The sequence below is a fragment of the Motacilla alba genome, chromosome 4 (genome assembly GCF_015832195.1).
Source record: "Motacilla alba alba isolate MOTALB_02 chromosome 4, Motacilla_alba_V1.0_pri, whole genome shotgun sequence".
In the NCBI taxonomy this organism is placed as follows: Eukaryota; Metazoa; Chordata; class Aves; order Passeriformes; family Motacillidae; genus Motacilla; species Motacilla alba.
Window position 1 is genome coordinate 57,611,561 of NC_052019.1, and position 14,731 is coordinate 57,626,291.

Here is a 14,731-nt window from a genome sequence, read left to right on the forward strand (position 1 = left end):
AAAGCTGAACACTTGGTATTCTCTGGACTCTGTGTTGTAATTAATCTTTCTGAGGACCTTTTTCTGATAAGGAAAGATTTGTTGCTGTAACTGGCCCCTTGTTGTCACGATATTTCTTTGTGCTTACAGTACAATGCCCTGTGCCAGGGCTTATCTACAGACCTTACAGACTTACCCCTCACAGTGCTGGGTTTTCAGAATTGGGTCAGTCTTCCTTTTTTTGTTGAAAGTATCCTACACTTACTGCATGATCACTTCTTCATTCAAATAATGAAAACTAATGCCTTGTTTCTCAGCTGGAGAGTTCATTTTTGGGATCTGAGGCTGCAGAGTGTCTGGGTTTCCCAAGGGGCTGGAACATGGTGACTTTTTGTGGTTGTTCTGGATGGCATTATGATGCAGGATATGGAATAGCCTTCCTCAAGATGATACTGAACATCTGTTTACCTTGCTTGTTCTACTTTCCCTCTCTAAGCCTTTGGGATTTTGCAGTTCAAGGGGATGGAAAGCATTCCTGTCCCTCAAACATTTTCAGTGGTGTGGGTGGGTGCAGGGCTTGTTAAAGCAATTACATTTCTGGGCTAAGAATGGTAAGATTCATAGTTTCCAAACTACATCTCACCTTGGATGCTTCTGTAGATGCAAGGTACAGTCCTGACAGTCCAAATACCAAAGTGTTCAAAGCCCAGAGGAGAAATGCAGCCAGCCCAGATGCACCAATATAAATGGATTTTCAGGAATGTTCAAGGGACTAATAGAAGTTGAAATAATTCAGTCTTTTTTTTTTTTTTCTTATGAATTTTTCTTAATTGGTTCTTCCGAGAGTAAAATATTCTGTTACCCAGTTCAATGGTATGTGTTACCCTGTGGATCTAGTTTTGGGGTTTTTAATATGCAAAATGGTGACAAGATCTGTGCTGTGCAGCATCCAGAGTCTTTGTGACCAGGCTGGGAAGATGTTACTCATTCTTCATGAAATCTCAAGCTGTTCAAATTGCTGGTGAGCAAACTGATGTTAAAAGAGCCATCAGATGGCAAGGGCGGGCAGAGATAGTGGTGTTCTGCACATAACAGAAGCCTTGGAGATAGTTATTAATTTTGTTTGACTGCTGCATGAATTCCCATCAGCCTTGTTATATCTACATCAGTAGACTGCATGTCTGGTCTCCTTAAATTGGTAATACTTTGTTTTTTGTACTTTCTGGCAGTGGTGTGAATTTGCAGTTTTACATAAATGATGAGTGACTTCGGTTTCAATGTCTTGAAAACTTTTTTATAATATCTAATGTCTCCATCCTATTTTATTGAAAGAAGGTGCTCTAGCTGCCGTTGGGTCATTGTGCTTATTCTGCAGTTTGTTTTTGTTTCAGCTGCCACCTCTTCAGTGACTCAGCACTTTGAGAGTGGGTTTAGCAGAGCAGGCACTTCTTTTTGTACCCTTTCGTTATGCAAGCAGAGCAAGAGCCCTCATTTTGTAGCTTCTTTGAGACAGGCATAATATAACTTAGTCATGTGGCCTGTACAAAACAGACCTTGCCATCTCCTCGGCTGCCAGGGAGCTTGAGAGCAGCACTGCTGTGTGAGCACAGGGTGAATGGTGTGTGTGCTCAGGGCTGGGAGGGGTGTGGATGCAATCGATGGGATGAGCTAAAGTTTCCTTTTTAAATTTTTAAAAATTATTATTATTACTATTGTTATTATTTTTTTTTTCATTTCTTTGTATTCCTCCAGGGTAACACAGCCCCGTATTTTTTTTTTCTGAAAGGAGCACTGATGAGCTATAAGCTTATAGATGTACATATTTCACTTTTGCTTTGTCTGAATTATCACTTAAAAATGCTTTAACTTGGGACAGCTGCTGTAGACATTAGCTTTGGATTTACCAGACTGGTGTGAAAGATCATTTCACTAATGTGTTAGCTGCTTCACTTAGACTTCAGAATCCCAGTTAAAAAACCCTCTATTTCAGTGCTGACTGATGTGGGTTATAAATGAGGGCTCGGGAAAGCTGCATGCATGCCACATACTTGAAATTTTGAGGATGCAGTTTCTTTCCAGGGGGAACACAGATGGGGAAATTCTGGCCTTCTGTTTGTCTCCAGCTTTGCTGCAGCGATGACAATTTCTAGAATTTTGGCCACGGATTTTTCTGCTCCCCATTCCCCAGGGCACAGGGGAATTTAAGGTGCAGAAAGATGTGGTGGTGGTCACTACTGGATTGCATAACGAATCAGAAATAGCCAACACACTTTGATACACACTGTCATCTTGTAATGAAACCTTTCAAGAACACTTCCATTGAGTTTGTCAGCCAGACACTGTGATACGACAGCCGTGGCGCTGCCAAACTTGTCTGAAACAACCCTTTTTTTCTCAGGAGTTGCAGTGTAGATTCTTTTCACAGACTCTCTTCCTTGCTCTCAAGATAAGAGGCTGCTCTTTAGCTGTGTTACCTTAGGAACCAGCCAGATAAACATCCAATAAAATCTTGTTTTCAGAAATTTCTTTCTGAATATCAGTATGAAATCTCTAGCTTATTTTCAGTAAAGCCATTCCCCCCTCCTCCCTTTTCCCATCGTTCACTGTGCTAGACAATAGCATTTTTACCTCAAAGAGAGATGGTTATGTCAGCCTTTTTGGGTTTTTTTTCCTACCCACAGGAAATGCATTGCCTTCATTTTAGCCTTAGGAGTAGGGATTTCTTCAACATGCCTTCTTAAAGTTGAGATGCTGTGTGATAACACGTGCAATACTTTCTACTATATCATCATCTTGATAAACAAGGTGTGCAAATCTTTACAGTAAGGCAGCCTTGCTGTGACAAGAGCCTTTTCAAGGAAAAAAACAATAAAATCTAACCTTTTGTTACTTACATACTACAACATTGGAAATTATTTTTCTTATTGAGTAAAACCTTCTGTTTCAGTAACAAGAATTAAATGGTTCCTGAGGTAACCAAGTACAATAAATTAAAAAAAAAAACCCTCACAAACAAATCCATAAATTCTAGAATGTGCTTAATAGTTAAAGCTATCAACTTATTTTTCTTTGTTTCTTTCTTCTTACCGTGGTGAAACTATTGCTATTGAAAAATGTGTTGGGTTTTTTGTCTCCTGCTAGATGCTAGAGCGTGATCTTTTGCTGGGTAACCAGGAGCCTAGAGTGACAGGCAAATTCTGCTGCAGTGTTTTCCCTACAGCTGTAAAGTATTAAGGGAATTCATCAAAAAAGTGGGGGAGGGAGCAGACCAGCACTCCACATACCTGTACTTCTGGAGTGTTTTTCCACTACAGCTGTTGGAGTGGCTCAGAATTTGTAGAAAACCTGCCAATTTTAACATGCTTCTGTATAATCCTGTCTGGTAAAGGACAGTGTAGTCTTACTTGGTGATAGATTGCACTTCTTGTTGAGTCTCTGTAACTTGAGGAATTACCATGCCATGGCATGGAGCTGAACATTTAATTTCATTTTCTGTTCCTTTATGTGCACACCTCTTTCCTTTTTTTTTTTTTTCCCTCTTTCTTTCCTTTCCAAGTCTCAGCAAGAAACCATCTGGTATTTATTCCAAGTATTCTTATGAATGACCAATGCTTCCCTGGGTCAGAGGGTTCCTTTTGTTTTCTCTCTGTTCTGAGCATTGCTTTGAAGTCATTAATTGTGTGTGAGGTGCAGGTGGTGTGTGTTGTTCTAGAGCTGATTGAGTAAATTGCAGAGATTAACATGATGCATCCATCAATGAAATATTTAATAAATGCAAGTTTTAATAGTCGCTTGGTGAAAATCAAACCACACATCTGAGGTTGCAATACAAAAGGCCACTTGGTAGAATATTCCTGAATTATGAATAGTTTGCATTAGAGACATTTTAATACTCCTTTGGCAATATACTCGGACTGTTATTTTTCTGTTTTCATTAATTTTACAGGTTTCAGAAATGAGCCTAACACCAATCCTTATCACAGAATCATGGAATGGCTTAGGTTGGAAGGGTCCTTAAAGGATCATATCCTTCCAAACCCCTGTCAAGAGATTGATTTGAATTTAATAAATAGCAAGGAAAATATTTTTTCTCTAAGTCTCAGGACTGTTTTAAGTAGAAGAGTTTTGTCTGTGCAAGTAGGATACTTCTTTTAAATTCACTTTTGAAAAACTTTTTTCTTGTGTTCACCTGCTGAGTTAAAATTAATTCTGCATGTAGACATTATGAGTGAGGAATGATGAAGAAATTATTTACTTTCTGGCAAACTTTATGAACTTTACAGTACCACTGAGAATTGTTTTATCCTCAGTATTTAGAGAAAACTATCCAAATGCTGGTGTTCATTTTTTTGGTTTGTATGAATGAAATCACTTTTAGCTGAAGGTTCTTGTTTTATTTGAGGAAAATTTTTCAATTATTAGGTAAAAATGGGAGGAAGGAGACAAGTTAAGTTAAAAAAACCCCTAAAATTCTATAGGTGCTGTTCCTAAAAGTATGTCATTATTGGAAGATGTAAAAAAAATGTGCAGTGGAAGATTCCCAGGCAGAAGTGGTGACTGGATATCCTCTTCCCAAAGTAAAGCATAAAATATGTTTCTAGACAGCATGATCCTGCTCATCATTCAGTTTAATACAAATGATTCCTTTCCTTGTTTGGTAATTGTGATAATTTTTAAAAGCAGAGCATGTTTTGATAAACCCTTCTGGTTATGATTCCAGCACATTTAAATTTCATTTTTACTAGTGGAATTAACTATAGAATGCTGTTTTATAAACTGTGAATTCCAGCTTTTACTCAAATGCCATCTGATATGTTTCCAAAGGAAAAGCCATTGTCTTGTAAGAAGGAATGTGAAATTCACATTATAATGTACTAAATTAAAAAAAAAATCAAAATAAACGCCTGCTTAACAATGTAACTGCTAGAATGACTATGATATATGAGTGTGTAAAAGTTGAATTTGATTGTAAATCATGTTATGCAAACCAACAAATAGTGATAATTTCTTCTAGAAATTAAACATCCCAGTGTACAATAAGATAAAAATTAGCTCTCTAAGTTAGGTTTCCTGCTTTCTTTTATTCATCTACAGTTATAACTGGGCTGATTCTTGATTCCACTTTTTGCTTGTGTTCACTCCATCTTGATTAGGTGTGCATTTAGACTCCCACAAAAAACCTTCTTGACTGCCTTCTTAGATTTTGGTGGTGCTTTTCAGATCAATGCCATCTAAGAGATTAGATATCTAAGATTAATCTTGGAGTAAGAAAAAGTCATAAATGCTGTATTGGGAAGTCTCTACTTCTGAGGGAACAATTGCTGTGTGCAAATGATTTTAATTCTGTTTCTGCTTAGAAAGTGCTTGAAGTCCAGCTCTTCGTTCCAAAGACATGTTGACAGCCAGTTTTTGGACTATTTGTTGTTTTGTCCATGCAATGAAGGAAAGCCTTCCAGTGCTGGAACACTTTCAGTTCTTTTAAGGTGTAAAATTAGAAACAAATTAAAAAAAATTAGTTCTTTAAAATTAAAATTAGAAAAAATTAGTTCTTTATGTTGGGGACAACTTTGTGTGTTTACTAATACAAGTTTTAAGTTTTGCCTGCTGTTTCTTCTCCTCTTACGGCAACTTTGTGTTCAGCCATTAACTTGAAACGTATTTAAGGAGTGCATTGGAGGGGGCAGCCACTGAGACAGTGTTTGCACAGCTCCATGAAGATCTCAATCCAGAGCCAGCATCGTGATCCCGCTGCTGGAATAGCTGCAGCCTCTTAGAAATCTCAGTTGTACAGTACTGAGGAGATTTTTAAATAGAGTCATCAAAACTTGTAAAGACAGAGTGGCAGCTCAAATAATAGCCTGCTGTATGCGATTTCACTTTGTCTGTCTTTATTAGATAAGGAATGGGGAATTTTGCCCTTTTATTGCTTATGTCATGCATCTCGGGTAATTCTCCTTAGCTTAGGATGTAGGGCATGTAGGAAAAAGAATTCCAAGGAGGAGTGCAGAATCATACCTTGGCCATTTCTGCAAAATCAGCTTGACAATATGATTTGGTTTGAATTTGAAAATCTCACAGATTGTCCAGTTATAAAGGTTCAAATGTTTTGGTAGGATAAGAAATTTTATTCACGTTTTTAATTCTGCCTTGAATGTATTTCCTCTTAGTCCTGCTCAAAGCCGCCCATCGATGGTCTCATGGATGAACATTCCATCTGCTAACCCAGCTACCACAGATGCTGCACTACCCACTTTCTTCTTCCCCAGCCCTGCCACTGGCACTGACAGAGCAGTGGAAAGGTATGGTGTGCACTTCAACTTTTGCTGGCTCTTTATTTGCCTCCTTTTTCTGTGTCTTTACAAAAAAACTTGTGGCATGTGAATGATTATCCCAAACCAGGAAATGCAACAGTAGCAATTTTAACAGAATAAAATACCTGTCTACTTCATCTTACTTTTCCTTGGTGGAAGGCACACAGTACCCTGAGCCAGTGGGCTGTTGGTTAATACAGGAGGGCTCTATTAACAATGGGTGGACAATTCATAGTGTCTTTCTCCTTCAGTGTTTCTCTTAGAGTCTTTTAAAATGCAGATTTTTCCATCTTTGCCAGATTTAAGATTCTCATCCTAGACTTTCTTCCTTACTCTGTGGTTTCATCCTTTTCTTTCACACTTTTGTCCGGCTTTCCTTTGATCCTGTTTCTGCTTCCTTCCACATTGTTTTCCATGTTTTGAAGTATTTTGAGTTTTTTCTTTGAAGACGGTCACCATCTTAGCTTTTCCCTTCAAATTTAGTAATATTTGCATTTCTAATTAAGTAGTTCAAGTAGTAGGTATATTCACAAATTCTTCCCAACACTTGATAAAAAAAAAATCCTATTTCTTATTACTGGTTGAATTTTTGAAGTATATTATACTTTGCCTGCTATTGAGTTCATTGCTGATTAGCACATGAAAAAATTTTAACTGTAGTTGAAAGTCGAGTTAGTCACAAAAATAGTGTGCAGAAAGTTGGGAGTATGATATTCAGAAATGCCAACAGTAAGCTGTGAAGCTTCAGCTTTGGCTGTGTGTATGAATTATAACCCTGTAATGATGCATGTGTGATTGTGTTTAAAGTTTTAGTCATATCCAAATGTGAATGGAGAGAGAATGGTTGAGACAGTGTCTTCATAATAGTAAAAAGTTGCTGTAATTCATAATTTCGTTTTTCAGTGTTGCCCACCGAAAAGCAAGAGCAGTTTATCCATGTGAAGCAGAACACAGCTCGGAATTGTCATTTCAGATAGGAGCAATATTTGAAGATGGTAAGTACTGCTTGAGTAAATATAAAGCAATGAAAAACAAATTGACAAAACTGCTAAAATGGCTTTGGATAAAAATACAAGCCTGACTGCTATTCTGCCAACATTGCTGATGGCACACAGTTGGTGATGGAGATATTTTCTGGTATGAAGAAGCTACTTAACATATCCTTAGCACTGTGAGGCAATGTTTTTGATTTTTGGGTGAATAGACTCTTCCAACTGGTATCATTTTTCAGCATCATTTAGATGTGTTGTAGTACCAAAAAAAAGGTTTTCAGTAATACAGGAGAACACCTTGGCCTGTGAAACTGAATTTTTTAAAATGTGAACTCTTGTTGTAAAATAATACAGGGATTTTCCTTTAAAGAAAAAAAAAATCTGTTTCAGGATTTTTGAAGCAAACAGAGTGCCAGGTAAATCAGGTGAACAATGGAGGAAAAAAGAGTGTTTTTACCGATTTAGATCAAGGTCTGCATTAGCTGGTAGAAAATGGAATATTCACCGAGGTGTGGAATGAAGGCCTGTGTTTAATGATTTCTATGGATCCAAATATAGCATTGCGTGTGAGCATCCAGAAGGTGATGCCTGTGCTCAAGATTCTGTTCTCAGTGAGCTTCCATGGATCTACCCTTCAGCAAATGCACAGGGACTTCAAACTGATTGGAAAGATTTTAATTTTCAAACCTTATGCCAGTGATTACTGTAATACAAATTCTGAAGATGCAGAATGGGAAGCTCAGCAATTTTTTTTTTAATGGTATGTATAATAGGATATTCCTGTCCTCTGTCTCCTCCCAAACAAATAAACAGCAAGCCTGGTCCAGACTTCAGTTCTGCTTTTTTTTTTCAATAAAGTGGTCTGGGGTCCCCACTAGGTTCTTCCCTACTAGCACCCACTTTACAAAATCATTCTTGATGTTTCCCATTAGAGCTGCCTTGCAGGCAAATCATGTCTGAATCAAGTTATGTGGGAAACCTCTTAAAGATGAATTAGCTGAGTGATTGCTCTTTTTAAAGTCCTTAACACCACTTATTTTAATTTAAGTTTTTTAAAACATGACTGATAGGGCTCTTCAGCAGACATCAAACTGTGTACAGGAAAGAAATTCTAGTGCATGGTGGAAAAGATTTGATGTCTGGGAAAGGCATTTCTGCTGTAGAACAGCAAGGATTGTGTCAGCTTGGGGTAAGGAAGTCTTTCAAGAAGTAGTTCCTTGTGTGCCATGTTTTTGTGTGAGAGCAATGTTAAGATTCTCTCCTTGTATGAGAACTCAGGAAGTGGTGACAAAGGCCCCATGATTTGGTGCGTGGCAGCCTCAGCTGAGTTTTTCATCTGCCCCAAAACAAGTATGGAATGTGACTCTGGAATCTGTGGAGAAATGTTTCAACTGTAACTTCTTACATGTCATCAGACAAATAAGGCCCAAAGCCTGGGAAAAAGGTTGCATGGATTGCGTATGGAAAACCCAATTGCAGATTTCCGATGGCAAAGCTCACATTTCCTTAAACACATTAGTTTCGATTTGTTCTGGTTATTTCACAGGTGTTGTCCTTGCCCTGCAGGGCTCTCACCCTCAGGTAGGCTGTGGATTGGCAGAAAAAATGGGAAGAGCATGCAAGTAATAAGGCAGTAACTGTATGTAATGGTAATTTCATAACTTTTCCCAGTTATGTTATGTTATAGATGACTCTTTCATGCCAAGTGCAGACCTGTCTCCACATTTGAAACCTCTGAAATGCCTTGACATGGGCCTTTTCTTTCTGTATCAGGCACCCCTGTGTCTGTGCTGAAATCAGATTGCAGTGAGTCAATTCAGGTTCTTTAGTTACTCAATTTAAATTCCCATATGCCCTAATAAAGCCCCCAAATGAAGAATTAAAGTAATAATACATCAATTCTGCAGCTCTACCAATAACCTTAACTATCAAAGTGACAACGCATCAATCAAGTTGACACACAGCTAGTATCAACCATTAAAGTAACTGTTAAATTAATGTCTACTAAAAAGTGCTGCTTCCATTAGTGAAGGTTTTATCCGTCTCTCCTTTCTCCACCCGGCCTCTCTCACTTTCTAATCCTGTCTCTTTTTGTTTCCTTTTTCTTTCCTCTCTTATCTGCTTTGTTTCCTTTTTCCTGTTTCCTTCCCCGTTCTTGGTTTGTCTCTCTTGGTCCATAAGTGTTGATTGTAGCGGTTCTTTCTCACCTGTCATTACTCTGGATGAATCTTCCTGGCTGCTCCAGCCTCAGATAGGATAATGGCATTTAGGGAAGCAGTCTTGCACCTGTCATAGCTACTAAATGTAATATTGGTGCAAGAAGGTGAGTTTAACCTTTGCTCCCATCTCCATTTCCTGTTTCTAAACAGGGGGGAAAAAAAATCTGTCTCAGTCTGCCAAGGTTAGCTTTGCTAATATTCTAAGTTAAGCTTTGCATCCCCTGATAGGAATCTGTATATAACCTTAGCATTTTCACATTCAGGTGTTTTCAGTACTGCGTGTGCATTGTGCTTCCCCAAGTCCCACAGTCTTTCCATTAAAGTGCCATAGAATATAAATGCTAAGGCACCATCTGGTAAGTTAAAAAGAAAAAGCAAAGTTTTCTGTTTAATTGAATTGTGTAGGAAAATGAATAATGTAATCTGAACAATATCCACTAGATTTTTTTTTTAAATCTTCAATTCAATTTGCCCTAGGCTGTGCCAATATTTTTATTTCCCAGTTGTTACAGGCTATGTTATTGACAGCACATAACAATATAATTCAAGTGGTTGGAAGCAAAGCTTAAGAGTTTGCAGCTGTATAAGGGCACATAAGGGAAGAAGCAGAGTAGGATCTGAGATTGAGAGACATATGCTGGCTGTGCATGTCTGTTGTTGTTGAGGCAGATATTCCCAATAATCAGGGAAAGAATAATCAGACTGCCTGGCACTGGAATTTTGCCAATCTTGGAGCCAAGTGTTATTAAATTTCTGGTTCTTGAAAGAGACTGCTTAAAAGTCAGTAAATGGGAATTTCACTCCGGAGAAGTGTTTCAGATAGGTTAAATGGTGTTTACACAATAAAAATTCCTTGGCAGAACTGCTAGCAGGAAGGTTTCCTGAAAACTTGTCAAGATAGCTCTTATCAAGGCTTTTTACAATTTTAAAAATCCAGTTTTAGGGAAGAGAAAACATGAGGAAAACTGAGAGTGTGTTTTGTTCCTAAGGAAAAGTGGGGCACCCATCATCCCCACCAAGTATAAAAGGAACACAAAAAGCCACATTCACACAGCCCTTGTCATCCCCATCTCTCTCTCCCACTGTAACAAAGTGCCAGCCTTAGTTAATGTTCCTGGTTTTGACTCCAAGGCACTCTCTGCCCTCTGATTCACGCTGTGGCTTCTGGACTGTCTTTATGGTCCTGACCAATCCAGGATTTACATCAAAGAGAAGTGGTACTTCCAAAATACTGTATTGCACTGTATGTGCAAATGGTTCTTCTGCCGGGGTAAAAACGGACATAGAGCTACTTCTTGGTGCACCTTTCATCTGTGTAGTTCAGAGCACTTGGAAACATTCATGGGGAGAAACCCCCTGACTCCTAGTCCTGTGTTCTGTCCACAAGATAATTCTGTTTCTCACAGCATAATTCAGGGAAACTGCAAGTTCTGAAATTTCAAATTCCAGGCTAACCCTAAGCATGATAAATATTTCTGCATTTCTGAGATCAACTCAACCCACAGGGATTGTTTTAAAAACCAAAAGGGATTTCTAAACACAGAGGGCTTGCAAGCACATTTGGTTGCTTTAATTGAATTTCCTGATGAAAAATTGGCCAGCATCGAGTTCTATAGAAGTGAGTTCTAGAGCTGTGGTGGTTTTAGCAGTGAGATTTCTGTTGCTTTCAGTAATCCTCATTTATGTAGCTTTTTGAGGATTTTTTCTCTGATTGACAGTCCATGAGAAAGGGAGGCCCTCTTCTGTTAGACACCATGCAGGTTAGATTTGCTCCCAAAACAGCCAGTTTCCACAAAGACGTGGAAATCAGTGTGAATCTGTGTCTGATTCAGTCTTGCTGAAGTTAGTGGCACCTGGCCAATGAACTAATACTGCTGAGGAAGTAAGTCCTGCTCTCATTGTGGTTGAGACCTGTGAAACATTTGAGCTGCCAGAGCAGAGCAAAGTCTGCTTATGGCATTGGGTCTCTGGGAAGAGCTGCTTGCAAATTTTATGTATTTTCTAATAAATAATAATATTGGCAATATCAAAGCTATTTCCTTTGAAGAATACAGAAAAGTAAGAGGCAATGTTGCAAATGCCAAGTTGACCTAATGGTGTTTCTTGATTTGAAGAAATCAGATCTCACTGCAAGTTCCAAGTGGGTAGATTTTGTTGGTCCATTTGAGCTGGGGTGACTGTTCCATAGCACTTGCTGTCATACTGATGCTCAGACATCTTCCTTCCCTGCACCTTGCTGCCATGAGTGAGACTGCTGAAAAGGCCTTGCAGCAGGTACTGAGGAAGTCACTGTCCTCCTCTGAGCTCTCAACTTGGCTGCTATTTGCACTGTCCTCAGAGGTGATGGCTTTTACTGGTGGTTCTGTGCTTGGTCTTGTGCAGTCTTGCTGTTCGCTCATTAAATCTTGCTGAAAATATTTACTCTTTAGTTCTCTGCTCCCTATCTTTTATACTATGAGTATTTTCCCCTCCTGTCCTGTACTAACATGAGCCTTAGTCCTATGGGATGATTGCTCTAGTAATGAGTTGTAGTTTTAAGGTGAAGTGTGTAGTTTCTGCATCAAGGTATTTTTAAATGAGGCAGGCCTGAGAAAGTGCTAAGAACTGTAATTGTTGTTGACTGAGAAGAAATGACAGAAAGGGGACACTACAGATGTCTTCTCTTGAGCAGTATATTTTTTCAGAAATAGGCTGTGTCCTGGGTTTAAGAAGAGCTGTGCATGAGAGAGGAATGGGGTTTATGTGGTTAAGTGGTTTTGATTTAAAAGGAATGCATGCTGTTGTACGGTGTACTTCAGAAATGGATTAGCAAAGTAAATAGGATCACTGGAGCTGAAAGCAGCTTTACTTTTGGATGGCACCTTCCTTAATGTCTTTTGCCTACAGAAGCAGTCAGTGATGTACACAAGTTATCTTACCCCTTCTTGCACAAGGTGATTGGAGTGGGGGCAGAAACCTTCCCTGCTGTGACAGTCACCACAGCTGCTGAACGTTAAGAATTACTTTTTGCTGTGTTACTATTTTTTAATTACTTTTCATTACTAAAAAATTACTTTTTAAAAAAAAAACCACAAAGATCTCTAGAAATGGTGGCCTTAGGTGTAATTGAGCGGTTCTTTCTTCAGTCTTCCTGGAGTCTAAAAGAACTGTCTGCCAGCAAGTGAGGCCCTGAGCTGTGTAATGTACATGGGCAATGTTTAATTTCCTAAGCCCAGAGCTCAGTTGTACCAGCTTGGTCTTGTCTGCTGGGGTGAAAATGGTGTTTGCCACTCAAACCCAGCAGTGGCTGGGCCATGAATGTGCTGCAGTGTGCAGAGTTCACCATTATCTTCTCAAACTTGCTCGGAAAATATTTCTTTGGAAGTTTGCTGTTGTGTTGAGTGATGTGATTCAGCATAGTTTGAGCATTTCCTCCTCTGCATAAATTTTAGGTAAATTTTAATTTCAGTGTGATCCCCTCAGCTGAGGGCTCCCCTCAGCTTGAACAGGCCTTGGATTTATAGACACTCACATCCCAGTGGTTATCTACCCTCTTTCTAATGGAAATTTAGGTTAAGAACCAGAGGACAGGTAGAAATTTCCTACTTCTAGGTTTTCTAGTTGCCTTTCTTCCTAATCTGTCATTTTTTGGGGGTTTGTTCCCTGTAATATAGATGTGCTCCGTAGGTATGGGAATCCTCAGGGAGGGGTTTGTCTGGCTGCTGGTGCATTTGCTGGAAATGCAGAATTACAGCTTCTGGAGGGAGGTTTGTGGTGGTGTCAGCCATGCAGTTTCAAATGCATGTGTACTCTGTAATTGTGGAGTAGAAAGGACAAAGGGAGAGGAGGGCCTGCTAATTACTAATAGTAATGTAAGTTACTGTGTGAGCACAGATCCTAAAAGGTAATTGTCTGTGCATGTTTTTCCTTTGGAATCTTTTTGTTGAACACATTTATTACAAAGATAAGCCCAGCATTTCGTGCTGAATCTAAACTATCAGTATCATTTGAAAGCAGTTTTGTTTTCTGGGTTCTTTGGAGTTACAGTTGTTGTTTAAAGTGTGGTTTCTGAGCGCAGCTGTCTAACAATAATAGGACATGAGGAAACAAACAGGGAAAGTATGATTTTAAGTCCTCAAATTAAGAGCCTTACAATGCTTTTGGAAGTGAAATTTAACATGTTGCTCTCTCTCAACTGTTATTTCCCTCATATGTAGAAGGCTACAAATATCACATTTCCCAATGTGTTAATGTGTTTTAAATAAAGCACTGACATGGCTGGCAGCACGTTTCAGCATTTGTCTGATGTCTTCCCTAAATACTGTCTGTCTCAGAAGCACTGTGAGGATAAATTAGGATGGGAGAGAGCGCCGTAGGTTGCTAAAAAGTGTGGGATTTTACAGTTACATAGGTAAATAGGTATCTGTATTGTATCCTTAAAAGACACCTCAGAGGGGAATTTGAGGCCTTTTTAGTCTGTTTTCCAAAGAAAGGAGGCTTATGCTTCTTTTTTAACTTCCTGTCAAATGTGGTCAACATATATATTCAGGAAGTCAGATTTCATTAGTTCTCTTGCTCACAGAGTAACTTCTGGGGCATTGAGAGTCCAAGCTGAAATATTTCTTATTTTGTATTCATGGACTCTTGCATAAACTTTGAGTTTCACAGTGGTAAACACTTAGGATGGCACAAGGAGCTTGCAAGCCTTTGCTTTGTGTTTTGTGAATTGCACCATGTATTTGAATTTCAGAGAGAGGATTTAATCAGAAGAATGATTCAGATTTTGTCCACTGGTCATTTGTAATAGCAGCTCTATTCTGAAGAGATGATAGTTGGAGTGACATCTGGCTCATTTCTATTTCCCCTACAATCCTTTCCGTGCTTACTCTTCATGCCAAGTAAGGTCCTATGCTGTGGTTCTGAGCTTTCAGATTCATCACTTCTGCTCAAGACAGTTTTTTTGCTCTTGTTTTGCCCCACCTACTCAAAGTGTTTTCCACTGTTTGATATAAATTCTGACTTTTCCCCTAAGGCACAAATTTTTCTCTTTTATAAATCTGTCCTAATCTCCATTAACCATTTCCTCAATGAAGTCTCCTGCACCTAAAAGCTATTTCACCATGTAGGCTTTGCAGAAGTATATTATAAAGTATTTAAGTCAAGTTAATAATCCTCTTTATCTTTCCTAGCCAGATTCTTAAACTGGTGATTGCAGATGAAGGGAAGTTTTTATGGATGCTTTGCCTGGTGT

At 38.8% G+C, this 14,731-nt stretch overlaps 1 protein-coding gene across 2 annotated transcripts in view; it reads left to right on the plus strand.

Annotated features, from left to right (window-relative positions):
- ARHGAP10 (Rho GTPase activating protein 10) overlaps positions 1-14,731 on the plus strand; it is a 137,946-nt gene that overhangs the window by 123,052 nt on the left and 163 nt on the right. For both annotated transcript variants that reach the window (XM_038135804.1, XM_038135805.1), the window contains 2 exons: positions 6,147-6,278; positions 7,194-7,285. In XM_038135804.1, the coding sequence (XP_037991732.1) occupies positions 6,147-6,278; positions 7,194-7,285 (224 nt within the window). The remainder of the gene's footprint in view (positions 1-6,146; positions 6,279-7,193; positions 7,286-14,731) is intronic.